Here is a 13,601-nt window from a genome sequence, read left to right as displayed (position 1 = left end):
AAGCGCAAATAGATCTGTCATATTTGAAACAAATTAAGCAATTCCAAAATATGTTTTTTGAAGGTGGTAGAACCATTTGTGGTTCGACTCCGGCGGTACCACCGCCACACCTATTTCTGCCTAATAACAGCAGTGTTAGGCGCAGCTGTGTTCCGGTTTGAAGGGTGTGGTAAGGGAGACAGACTTTTCCGAGGCGTTCCACCTTTGTCTTCAAGGGTAGCGGCGCATCTGTGGCCGACCTCAGGTAGGAATATCTAATCCTATCTGGGGTTGATTACAGATGTCCATGGGCGGCAGGAGCCACTTAGCATCAGGTGAACTGTAAGCTCGTCTGCTACTCCTATATTATAAAAAAAAAATGTTCTTAAAAGCTGTATTGTCGATTCTAATCTGCATATACTTCAAAAAATGTCGCATCTGGAATTCGAACCAAGGGCCCCTGGATTGAGCGGTCAATGTTTACACCACGAAGCCACGACTTGTGCCAGAAAGATAGTATTCCTGCAATTCAATTACCTTAAGCTTAGGACTTGTTATTGTGTTGTTAATTGTTTATTATTGATGCATTTGCTTACTAATGCATGACCTAATTAAAATATGCAAAACACCATACAATTGTTTGCGTAATAACAAACTTAGAATGACTTTGCAAATAGGATAAAATCTTTAGCTTTACAAGATGTGCCTGCGACGTTGTTCGTGTGGATTCATAATATAATGTCAGTTATACATTGCTATTACGCTCATGGTTTTACGTTTTAAAAGATCCCTTTGAAGGTAAGGCGGTGTAGTAATAGACTTAAAGGTGGTAGAACCCTTTGTGGTTCGACTTCGGCACCACCACCGCCACAACTATTTCTGCCTCGTAACGGCAGTGTTTAACGTTGCTGTGTTTTGGTTTGAAGGGTGTGGTAAAGGTGACATACTTTTCCGAGGCATTCCAGCATAGCGCTCAAGGATAGCGTCGCATCTGTGGCTGACCTCAGGTAGGAAAATCTAATCCTATCTGGTGTTGACTTCAGTCCATGGGCGGCAGTAGCCACTTACCATCTGGTGGACTGCATGCTCGTCTGCTATTCCTGTATTATATTTTTTTTGTACGGAACCCTAAATATTTAAAACAGATAATGTTTACGCGTATCCATTGCAATGCTATCATAATAACAGAGTTATGTAATGCTAAAAGATATTTTATAAAACGATATCGTAGTGGAATTCCCAAGATTGCGAGATGAACCTTTGGATTTATATCGTTTGGGTTTTACGTTCGCCGTATTATGTGTTACGTAACACATAACGTATGGGACGATTTTTTTACCTAGGTTATTATTGAGTTAAAAAGTTATGTAACTTAAATAATTGGCCAAGTGCAAGTAGAACTCGCACGCGGAGGATTCCGTACCACCAATTTTTTTTCAAAATTTTCAGTATTTGTTACTATAGCGGCCATTATACATACCCTATAAAATTTCAAGTGTCTATCTATTATGGTTCAGGAGATAGAGCCCTGTGACAGACGGACTGACAGCGGAGTCTTACTAATGGAGTTCCGGTTTTACCCCTTCGGTACGTAACCATAAAAAGCTACCACCATTTTATAGAGGTTTCTAACCCCCGGTGAATCAGGGTGTCAGATTTGAATCCCAGACACGAACCGCCGATTTTTAATGTTATGAAGACTCGCTTAAACAGTAAGTTAGTCAATTAGTTAAGGAAAACATCGCGAGGAAACTTAAACATGTCAGAGTTTTATTTAACTCAAGGATGGATGACGACCCGTGTGGCGGAGCTGTCACAATGCCGGTCTGACGCGCAGAGATTTCCGGGTTCGATCCCCGGCCAGACAGATATCTAAATGATGAATTTAGATTTTTATTCAAGGTCTGTGAGATTGTGTATTAGTCTACGTGTGTTCATGGCACCCACAGAGAATCCTAGTGTGGGGCAGTGAGTGTAGAAGGCGTGGTTTTCTATCTAACAATCAGCACTTGGTCAGCGCGGTGGACTAAAATCTGAAACCGTTTACTCTGAACCGAGACCCAGGCCCAGCAGTGGACAGTAGGTTAACGAGGAAGGCGTGGTCAGGAGTCGCATGGGTCACTAATATTCTTTTCTACACTAATATTATAAAGAAGAAAACTTTGATTGTTTGTTTGGTTGTAATGAATAGGCTCAAAAACTACTGGACCCATTTTAAACATTCTTTCACCATTCGAAAGCTACATTATCCACGAGTAACATGGGCTATATTTTATATGAAATATATTTGATAAATAGATTTTGAGGCGGTACAAAGTTTGCCGGGTCAGCTAGTATGTAATATAGATGTAGTAAAACGAGCAGTCTAACTGATGTTAAGTGACCACTGCCGCCCATGGACATCTGTAATCAAACCTAGATACTTATAAGATCAGAGATCACATCTCTCGAGTATGTCTCCTTTACCCATAGATATATTATCCTACTGACTAGTATAATATATCTATGCCTTTATCAAACGTCCATCTTCGTGTGCTCTCTTTTACTATTAATTAAAGTAGTGCAGATTTCGGGCTAGACCTAAATTAAAAATCCAAAGCCAACAGTGGGAAAAAAGTTGGAAATTTAATAAACAAGTCGTAGATTAATTTATTTTCTAGTACTATTACGTCAATGTACGAAACAGAAAAAACTAGTGTCGTTGCCCTGTGCGTTATACAGGAAAACCTTAATATTTTCCTTAACACCATTTTCTGAGGAATACTTTGTTTACGGTGCGTATTTCTTTAGATTTTTCAGTCATACTAATAAAGGTGTCATATTCTTGAAGTTCTTTTGTGGTGGGTCTAACGTCACACCTATTTTTCTTTGTAGTAACAATGTAGTGTCGGTATGTCTAGGTCAGAAGGATTTGGTAAGGGAGATTCATTTTTAGGGTTCCGTACATACATTTTTTTTAAGTTTCTGGCATGTACGAGTAAGTTTCCCCACGATATTGAAAAATTGATTTTGAGAACCCTCAGGCGTGTAGGCTTTCTCGCTTGTTTCCTTTACCGTTTAAGCAACTGATAACTAAGTTTTAATATGCAAATAATCTGAAAAATCACAAGTGCATAAGAGGTCTGGGAATTGAACCTCGGAATCCCCAATTAGCACCCAAGTAGCCAAATTTCTTAACACTAGGCTCTACCTGCGTTTTTGTTTACTTTTGATCAAAATTTGATGCTCCTAGCCCCAGCGATAACTTTTAATTTTTAGTTCTATTAATTAAACTTTAACTTTAGAAAAGCTCATTATGATATTTATGATATTTATGATAGTTATGTACAGTTTATAACTTACATAACCGAGAGGAGACTAACAAAGCAAAGTTCCTAACAATACTTAACTTGTTCCCATACAGCCCAGTCAACACCGGGTGTCACCCCTGTAACTGTTATTGACACCCCGATATCAAGTGTCGAAGTAAATAGACGTAGGAATTCTATCATGTTGAAATATAATGTTAATAGGTTTTGCAAAAATAATGTTATATAAATCCTGCAACAACTACACTGTCTAAAAGAAGCTAAAAATAAAAGGGGGTCGTCATACAAGTAATCGCTATTTTTTTCACGTTTTTCGCTTTTTGCATTGAACCGTAATAGGTAGACAGTTCAAATTTTCACAATGAATTTTCAAATTCAATGCGTATCTTTCAATGGCTACTATAATAAAAATACTAAAAATAAAAATAATAATAAAATATTGGCAGCACGGAACCCTCCACGTGCTTTCAACTCGCACTTGGCGAATTATATCATTTATAGTCCGCGCCAAAAAGCTAGTGTACTCAACACCTGCTCGCAACAACTTCAGAGCGGACAATTTGCTTTGGCGGGTTGTCACCCCTGTAACTGTTATTGACACCCCGATATCAAGTGCCGAAGTAAATAGACGTAGGAATTCTATCATGTTGAAATATACAGGGTAAATTTTTCAAATGGGTCTTTAAGGCCAAATCCGAATCTATAAGGATTAGCGATAAATCCTGAAAGGAGTTACAGGGCCCCGATTTTGATAAGAACTAATACTGCATCATTAGTTTTTTGAAAAATAATTTTCTCTAGCTGGGAATCAAACAAGGTAGAACGATGTGATGCAATCATCATTATATATATATTTCTTATGTGCGTGTGTATGTCACTGAACTCCTCCTAAACGACTGGACTGATTTTGATGAAATTTGTTGTGTGCGTTCAAGGGGACTTGAGAATGGTTTAGATTCACAATTTAGTCCGTGGGAAAAGGTTTTTTAATTAATTTTTAATTCGTAAGTAGTTGTTGATTTTGGAATGTTTCACATTGGATTCGACAGACTTCGCTACCATCGCAGTTTCAAATACTCTATTTATTTTTCAAACCCGTAAGTGATAAGGGTTGTTCACCCTTAACATTTTTTTATCTATATGGCAACACAATGTTTGCCGGGTCAGCAAGTAAATAAATAAAAGATTAAAATTACGACTCATGTAGCAGAGCAGTCACTGTATCGATCTGCATGACATTGAACTGATATAAATCATGAATGTAGGTACCTCTCCGGGTCTGGGTGTTTCTTTATGTGTGTCCATGCTACCCAAGTCAACCTATTAATGTTCCATTGCTTGGCTCAGAGTGAGAGGGGAGTCAAGTTCGAATAGGTAGAGTTCACACACCGTCGAGAACTGGTTTTTTAATTACATTTAGACGTGTATTTCCTTTGAAATATGCCCAACGGTGGAATAAAAAGTCTAGAGACTGACACGTGCGGATCAGATAAGCAATTACGCTCAATAAAGGAGGAATGCGGCCGAAAACTCCAAACTTTGTTGATTACGCATCCGAGCGATTCGAAAGAGTTTCTATTAGGGTTGTCCCTACCCCTTTACTATTCCACTGCCTTCTTTCAGAGTGAGAAGGATTTAGGAATGCGCTGATCAAGTGCGGATTGGTAGACTTCATTCATTCAGGTATTTCTAAGATATTTTTCAAATGTTAGGTGTACAGATTTCCTAAAGATATTGTTCTTTGGCGTTTTAGTAAGTGATAGCTATGTTCTTAGCGGAGTGAGTCTCTGGGATTTGAACCTCGGTTCCCTTTGGTTGAGTCAAGTTTCAACCACTAGTATGTACCTCCTCTTAATGGTACATTTCAGAACGTGATCCTTTACTAATTAAAACGTTTTCCTTTACTAATTAAAAAAGTAGAAATCTCAATGGCAACAAAAACATTAATAAGGACTTAATATACAAAAATAACAATAAAAATGTTTCGTGGCACCCCTATTTCAAATAATTTAATGAACCTTGACGCAGGATATCGCGGGTCACGCGTCAGCCTGTAATAAAGTCACGTTATGACTTGACATATAAAGTCAGGTAATCGTCGGTGAGATGACTTGTACGTGTCAGACGATGTCGCAAATTTTTAAGCCCTTGGATTAGAATCATAAGGGTTACCAAAGCGAGGATCGAGAAAGGGTTTTTAGGGGTGGTAGAACCCTCTGTGGTTCGACTCCGGTGGCACCAAACCTATTTCTGGCTAATTAATAACAGCGGTGTTAAACCCTGCTGTGTTTGAAGAGTAGGGTAAGGGAGACAAACATTTCCGAGGCGTTCCAGCTTAGTCCTCAAGTGTAGCAGCGCTTGTGTGGCCGACCTCAGGTAGAAATCTAATTTTATCTGCTGTTGATTACAGATCAAGTGCACTTCATGCTCGTCCTAATCCTGTATTAAATAAATTAGACATGTTGTACCAACAATAAAAAAAAAATGGTGCTTGGGTATTCAGTAATGTACAATTTGCAATCACAGATACACACAACTGTATTTTGTACATATCCAAGAAATATTCGATTTCCGCATTGGAAGACTCAACCCTAGCCAAAATGTTAATATATCCGCTATTAGTTAAGCCTCATAAATAATACTTATAAGCAGAAAGACCAATAACCTTATAACTATCTGTACTGATAACCCACATAGTGTTACAGATAACCTGTCTACGTGGGGCTGCTGATAAAGCTTATTAGAGCTTAGCTTTCGATTGGCGAAGGTATTTCAGAATAATTGGCCAAGTTTTTTTTTAAATCTAGGAGAAGTAGATGGGCATGCAGTCCACCTGATGATAAGTGGCTTTTGCCGCTAATGGACATATGTAATCAATCCCAGATAGGTTAGAAACGTAAACTTCAGCTTGTTTTTTTACGAAGGGAACCTTCAAAAGTTACCTGGTGCAGTGGGAGCGACGCAGGGTCATGTGAGATTCTTACCACAGTAAAACCCCCCCGTGGCTCTCCTCAGCATTGCGTAGCGGGCTCCGGGATCTCCAAAGGAACGCAACCGGGTCCTCTTAGCGTGTGTTGGGCTCCGCCCAGGTGAGTTTGGTGCTCACCACACCGTCTGGTGCGTACGACGGCATGCGACCACTCGTACCCTCGTTCTTCCCGGAGTCGCTGACCGGGCGGTTCGAGCTCCCTCATACCTACATGGATGGGTGGAGACAGAAACATTTTTATATTTTCGACCAAATTATCATAAGAATAATTATGTAGAAGGTTAGACAACAAAAAATATTCTGAATGTTTATAAAATTTTACAATAATAAAAAATTATGGTTCAGATATAGGTGTGGCGGTAATACTTCCGCAAACCAACAAAATGTTGAATCTACAAGTGCCTGAATAATTTTATGAGCAATACATGTAACAGTAGTTTAAGCTTTAAAGATTTTAAAGTAAGTTTAACCAAACACTTGTCAAAGAGATTTTTGAATTGAAAACTTTTTTAGCGGCGTTGTGTTTTGTGATGGTTAAAAAATGTTATACTCTCGTTAGGACACGTGGCCGAAATTTTAAATTTAGGGCCGTGGATCGAAATTTCGTAAGATGGCAAACTGCAAAAGTCAACATAAAAAAATATGCCAATGGGTGTCAGTTTCATTTTTATTTATTATATTTTATATATAATAAAATATTTATTATAATAAAATATTTATTATATATAAAATATTTATTATATTTTATTATTCAGGTTAGGTTTCGAAAGTTTTCACTTCTGTCGGCACTCCCGGAGTGCAACCCTTGATTTTTTTGTTTCAGTTACAGGAGCACTAAGGGTAGCAGTATCCGCTTTTCTGGAGGGTGTGGAAAGGTGTAGATGATATCATGATTTATTTATTTATTTATGATGATGAGACATGAGCAATTCTAAGATTCTTTTTTTGAATGATGTTTAAATGATGACTTAGGTTTCTGTTTCTGGGTCTGGGTGTTTGTGTATTTGTCTGTGTATACCCATAGCACTCACGATACAGGGGCTATGAGTATAAAGCGTTTTATTTTTTTATTTTCTTTATGTACACTGTACAGTTTACAGAGTCCTGTAAAATACAAAATTAATACTTCAATGTCACAGCCTACTTTTCACATCAAGAATTTAGTGTTCCTGTTCAAAAATCTGTACATCTTACTTTTCTAATGAAAGAGTTATTATTCTAGTATATAATATCTCTAACACATAGATATTTTTCTTAAAAACATTGGAATATGACGTTCATATTAATGGCGATGCCATTAATAATCCCAGGTTCCGCTTAAAACAGTTATAATAATAAATTATAACGACCTATTTTAAAAATTACAAGTTAAGAATATCTTAACCTAAATCCTTATATTATAGTCATAGATTAGTAAAGATTAGTCACTCCTAACAAGAAAATGTACCCAGTTTTGAGAATTGAAATAGTTGCGTAAAAAAGTTTTGCCACGTCTCCGTGTCCTAAAATGTCCCTAAAATATTTGAAATAATTATTTATAAATTATGTAAATTACGCAGTATTAGTTATTTATTTGTAAATTTTCTCTAAAAATGTTTTATTTGTCAAGAATTCAAAAAAAGAACTTACTAATAAGCCGTTTGTGGCTTCATTCAATTTCAAGGCGGCGAAGTATCATTACTAATCTGTGATTATAGTGTTGATTGTATGATAACAGTGATGGGTGCCCCACAGTACCGAATAAAGCTAGAGAGGTGCCCGCGGCAAATGTAGGAGGCCCTTGAATTGTTGACAGTGTGCAATAAAGCTAGCGCGATGCCGAAGAAAATATGGGGCCCTTGTAACCATTACCTGTTAAAATAGGTGAGTAAGATGCGGTTTTGGTGATGATAATACGTTTTTGCCGCCCACGGACATCTGTAAACAACCTCTGATAAAGCCACCGATGCTAGGCGTTACATTACTGAGGGGTAAAAAAAATTACGTGTAGCCGTCTTCAGGTAAGTATTTAAGTAATCCACGACCTATGTGGTAAAGTGGTCACCATACCGGTCTGACTCGCAAAAGGTTCCGGGTTTGATCCCCGGCCAGATATCTTAATGATGAATATCTGTTCTGGGTCTGGGTGTTTGTGTATTCATCTTTGTGTGTGTTCATGGTATCCACGGCATAGGAAATCCTATAGTGTGTCTGTGAGTGTTGAAAGCGTTTGTTTATTTTTTTTTATTATATAGGACTAGCAGACGAGCATGCAGTCCACCTGATGGTAAGTGGTTATTACCGCCCATAGATATTTGTAGTCAACGCTAGATAGGATTAGATAGTCCTACCTCAGGTTGGCAACAGGTGCGCCGTTATCCTTGAGGTCTAAACTGGAACGCCTCTGAAAAGTATCCTCCCTTACCACACCCTTCAAATCAGAACACAGCAGCGTTTAACACTGCTGCTAAGAGGCAGAAATAAGTGTGATGGTGGTGCCGTCGGAATCGGACCACAAAGGGTTCTACCATCTTCAAAATTTATTTATTGAAATAATCATATGTGGAGTTACTTTGGATGTTGCCTCCCTCTAATGAGTATATACATTTTTATTCTTTGTGTGGAGTATTTTTTGACCTACTGCTGGACATAAGTGACTAAGGGACTAAGGACTACGGGACTGCTCCACAATTGAACAAGCCTGGAGTATACTTCACCACGCTGCTCCATGACAGATTAGTTGTTTAGTATTATAAAATGGGTTACCCATTTATTGCGGTAAGCCGTAAACGAAGAACACGATAGACTCCTAGCAAGTATTTTTGATAGTACAGTATTTAATGAGAAACATTTCGAAAATATCACTAACAGTGCAAGCATTTAAACATTACAAAAACGTTTTAATATTTTTTTTATTTTTTAATTTTAGGATTTAAACATGTAAGTCCTCGTGTCTAATCGATAATTATGTCCACTCTTAAAGGAAAATAAGTAAAATTCTTTCTAATTAGCAATTAACATTAAAAGGTAATATAAGTCTGATTAAAAAAATCTTGATCTATATTTCAGAGATGAATTTTTCTACCATTCAATTGTTTTTAAAAGGATTTTACGCTTATAAAAATTACGATTAATTATAACTATTTTACTATCATACTCACAAGAATGTTTTGGGTTAGCAGTCTGTTTTGTTCTTCGTCTTTGCGGTCCACATACAGGGTCGTTCAACTGTGTAAGCCTCTGAATTAGTTCAGATTCAGTGATTTCACGTTAAATTACTATTCCACCGGATATAAGCTATAATTTATTTAGTATGTTTCCTTCATATTTTATATTTTACTGTAAAAATAAAAAGTGTGTTGTAATTACTGTAAAAGTGGTACTAAACTAAGGAGGTTTTGCCTATACTAACCGTGGTATAAGGGAGAAATAGGTATTACCTTAAAGCCAGATTTTAAAAGTAATTAAGTGTTTTAGAAAAAGTTAAATACAATTTCAGCGATTTATAATATTGCCCTGTAGGTACAGACAAAAAAAGCAATTTAATATTATGTATCAATTCAATAATCATAATAGTTGAGAAAACATAACATCAGTCATATTAAAATCACAGACAGACACTTCAGTTGTACTAATTTGCGTAAATAAATGACCAAAGTACCAAAAAATTCAGTCAAACATCTTTAAAAACATCACTTTTTAATTTAATAACGCTGTAGGTCTGTTAGTACAACGGAACAATAACAAAACGTCGGGCGAACAATGAATTAGTGACATTTAAAAGTGCTCTAATCTTATAATCCCGATGCAACAAGTCCGCCCGCCCTGTGGGGGGCGGGCGGCCGGCAGTATCGCCGCGACCATGGCCACGGACGGACGTACGAAGCGTTCCCAATCGATATGCGCGCCCGCCTCCGCGAGTATGGAGGCGCTCGCCGCTCCAATGGAGACCACTCCTGCCCCGCGGCGCCGGCCGGCCGCGAGGTCCCAGTCCGCCAGGATCACAGGCGGCCGCTCGGTCCGCCACCGCCGCCAGCAGCAGCAGCAGCAGCTGGACCGGGAGACCCGCGCCAGGTACAGCTCGGAGCCGAGGCTGGCTGAGGCGGAGACACCTCCTCAAGTGAGGAGACAGGCCTCCGCTCGCCGTCGCCCGCCCGCCGGTCAGCACAGCCAGCCGCGCCGCTCCAACGCCTTCCTCGACGTGCCCAAGACCACCCATCAGCCCGAGGAGGAACCGGACGAGGACTCCTACAGACTGCGCACCTTCAACATCACGCAGAAAGGAGGTCAGTGCTACGTTCGTTCAACCCAGCTAAATTTAAACGTGAAAGTTACTCGTATTTTTTAATTCGAATCGAAAACTTGGCATCGGCCCCGAAATGATGCTAAGTGCTTCAGTTTTGCGGAAGGGCAACGTCGCCGGCGTCTGCTTTCCTAACGCCATTAAAAATGGTCTTTAAACACCAGCGATCGTGAATCATGCGGCCGTTTACGATGCTTATAAATCAAGATACACGAGCGTCCGTTTACTTTTGAGGTAAAAATAAATCTGGAGAACGCAAAGGTTTCGTACTGACGTTAGCCAAAGTTAAGTGTTAATGACTCATATTTTAGTCCACGAAACATCTGTGAGAGGCAACCGACCAATTTAAATGCATACATACACATACAATACATACACGCGTACGAATAGATAACGTTTGTATTTGAAACGAGATTCTTTTAAACGGACTTTGATTTTGAACGAAACTACGTTTTATGAATAAAACTTTTGTCAATTTTAGTCCATGTCTCTTTCCTCACGTTAATAAGCTATCTATCATTTTCAAAATATTTGGTCATGAAATAATTATTACAAAATCTATATTTAATTTGTAGATACATGACATACATAAAGCTCAATATTATTGTTCGTATCTAATGTTCTCTTTACTTTTATTATGTTTGGTTTGTGCTCAAGATTTCTTCTTCTAAATAATTCAAACTTTAGTATTTTTGAATAGTAACTAGATTGTCATTATTAACCTAGGTACTTCTCCACTTCTGGGCTCATATCTCCTCCCAAAATATAAAGAGTTTAGACCATAGTCGACTAATTTATCGATGTAAATTTCACACACCTTTTGAAACTTTTTTTTAGGCATGTCAATTTCCTATGATGTTTTCCGTTACTTTTAAAAAAAATAATAATAGCATCTAATAAGGCTGTTAAAAATATGGTTCAACAAAGCGATTAAACAAACACATTTTCTTTTAATTAAGTATATTATATATTTTACATTTCTTTCAATTGTAAGTTCCATCATGAAGGAATGCGTATTAAGAATTAGAACACACACTGTTAACTCAATCATATTGTGTCTGTGCATTAATATTTCATTATGCGCTAACCCTTACGAGTTTTCTCAGAATATTTGTCAAGTTCTAAGAAATGTCGTTCATTACTATGCCACAGCTGTTTTAAAGAAAAGGAATGAATTATTGCTTCGTCTTCTATTTTACGACTAATTTTCACTTATAAATAACATACAATTTTCGCTTGTAGCTCAGTAGTGGCTGTTAATCGAAAGCTATACCCTATGTGTTGCAGATCCGAATGCTATACGACATATTCGTGGTGATAATTAGATTTTGTTATGTTTATTATCGTTTGCTATTAGATCAATAGGGCTGCTGTGTTCTGGTTTGAAGGTTGTGGTAAGGGAAACATACTTTTCCGAGGCGTTCGAGCTCAGGCCTCAGTTGTGTTCAATCCTAGGTCAGTTTGAAAATCTAACAATTTTGCAACAAGCACTATGATAGTTAGTATTAGGTTAGTTATGATAGTTAGTATTATTATCTATTTAAAAATAAATTTAACACCATATTCAGGAGTTTTGAAAAATCAAAAGCATAAGGGTCCTAACTTCAAATCAATAGGTATGTGATACTTATTTTAAGTTTACATCCTATAGAAGTACAGTCCATTGAAGGGTCAAATCGATTTTACATTTATTGTGTCACTAAACATTTTACACCCTGAAAGGGTTGGTACGAGTATGATCGAAATGGGGAGGAAAATAAAAAGTGTAACGAGATGAATTTATTTAGGTCAATTATATCAGTATGTACATGTAACAAAAGAACACGACCATTTTGAAGATAGAACCCTTTGTGGATCGATTCCGGCGGCACCACCGACACACCTATTTCTACCTAATAACAGCAGTGTTAAGTGCTGCTGTGTTCCGTTTTGAAGGGTGTGGTAAGGGAGACAGACTTTTTCGAGGCGTTCCAGCTTAGTCCTCAGGGGTAGCGGCGCATCTGTGGCCAACCTCAGGTAGGAATATCTAAGCCTATCTGGGGTTGATTACAGATGTCGATGGGCAGAAGTAGCCACTTACTTAGCCATCAGGTGGATTGCATGCTCGTCTGCTACTCCTATATTATAAAAATATAAATAAATATAGTTCAAAAAACTAAAAAACACGCTTTTATGATAAAATCAACTAAAAGTAGAAAATATTTTTCAATCTAGGAATCATTTGGCGTTTGCCGGAAACTTTCAACTACAAACGTTTGGCTTAATCTAAAGTTTGCTAGAGCCGCCTGCTAATCTACACAAACCAAGACAAATACTCTCTCCACACGTTCGCATTTGTGACGGTTTGACAAGCGTGCGCACGGGCAATACGTGTAATGGTATGAAAAGTAATATTGGTATACAGAATCGTAGCTGACATCGTCGCCGACTGTCGCCGTCCGTCGCCAGTGAACACTAGCGACTCTTCGCGACGGTCGCCACCACACTCACACCACCTCACTGACGCTTATATTTTTTTGGCCCAGTTTTTGTTAGTGTTACGGAATTATAATTTTACACATTATTTATCAAGTTAACCAAATAATTTTATTTGTCTTTTTTATTTCCATTTTATTAAATTGATTTGCACAGAAAATTTTCAAAGTGACATCTGAAAAAATTTCATTTGAAAGCTCGAGGTCTTGAAGCGTATTTCATGTGCCAATTCAAAAATGCCTGTCTACCTGAGGTGAATTTTGAAAATGTCGCACATTGTAGACGAGGCTCTACACGTTAAGCCGCCCGACATGCCACAGAGCTTCCGTGCTTCCAAGTGCTTCATCGCTAGCGAGTAACGATAAGCTAAAAATATTCCTTAAAAAAAAACGCTGGAAGTTACGATAGTTAAATGAAGTGTCCATTTATGTAATGGAATTAATGCGGTTATTACAAGGAAAAATTAGCAATGCGTGAATTACCACTCAAGGATTTTCTCTGGTGAAGGAACTTGTTCGGTTCCCGGCTCGGGAAATAGATTAAAAAAATCGAATGATGTAGTTTTTAT

At 38.0% G+C, this 13,601-nt stretch overlaps 1 protein-coding gene across 1 annotated transcript in view; it reads left to right on the top strand.

The window, feature by feature from the left end:
* Positions 1-10,111: 10,111 nt before the first annotated feature.
* Positions 10,112-13,601, top strand: part of LOC140756203 (GTP-binding protein REM 1) — a 168,612-nt gene continuing 165,122 nt past the window's right edge. Inside the window, exon 1 of the mRNA XM_073091655.1 lies at positions 10,112-10,541. Within this exon, the coding sequence (XP_072947756.1) occupies positions 10,118-10,541 (424 nt within the window). The 5' untranslated portion in view covers positions 10,112-10,117. The remainder of the gene's footprint in view (positions 10,542-13,601) is intronic.

Source organism: Epargyreus clarus, unplaced genomic scaffold (assembly GCF_041222505.1).
Source record: "Epargyreus clarus isolate Ecla_fem2 unplaced genomic scaffold, WU_Ecla_fem_2.2 ptg000034l, whole genome shotgun sequence".
Taxonomy (NCBI): Eukaryota; Metazoa; Arthropoda; class Insecta; order Lepidoptera; family Hesperiidae; genus Epargyreus; species Epargyreus clarus.
This window is presented reverse-complemented; position numbering and strand designations above follow the sequence as displayed.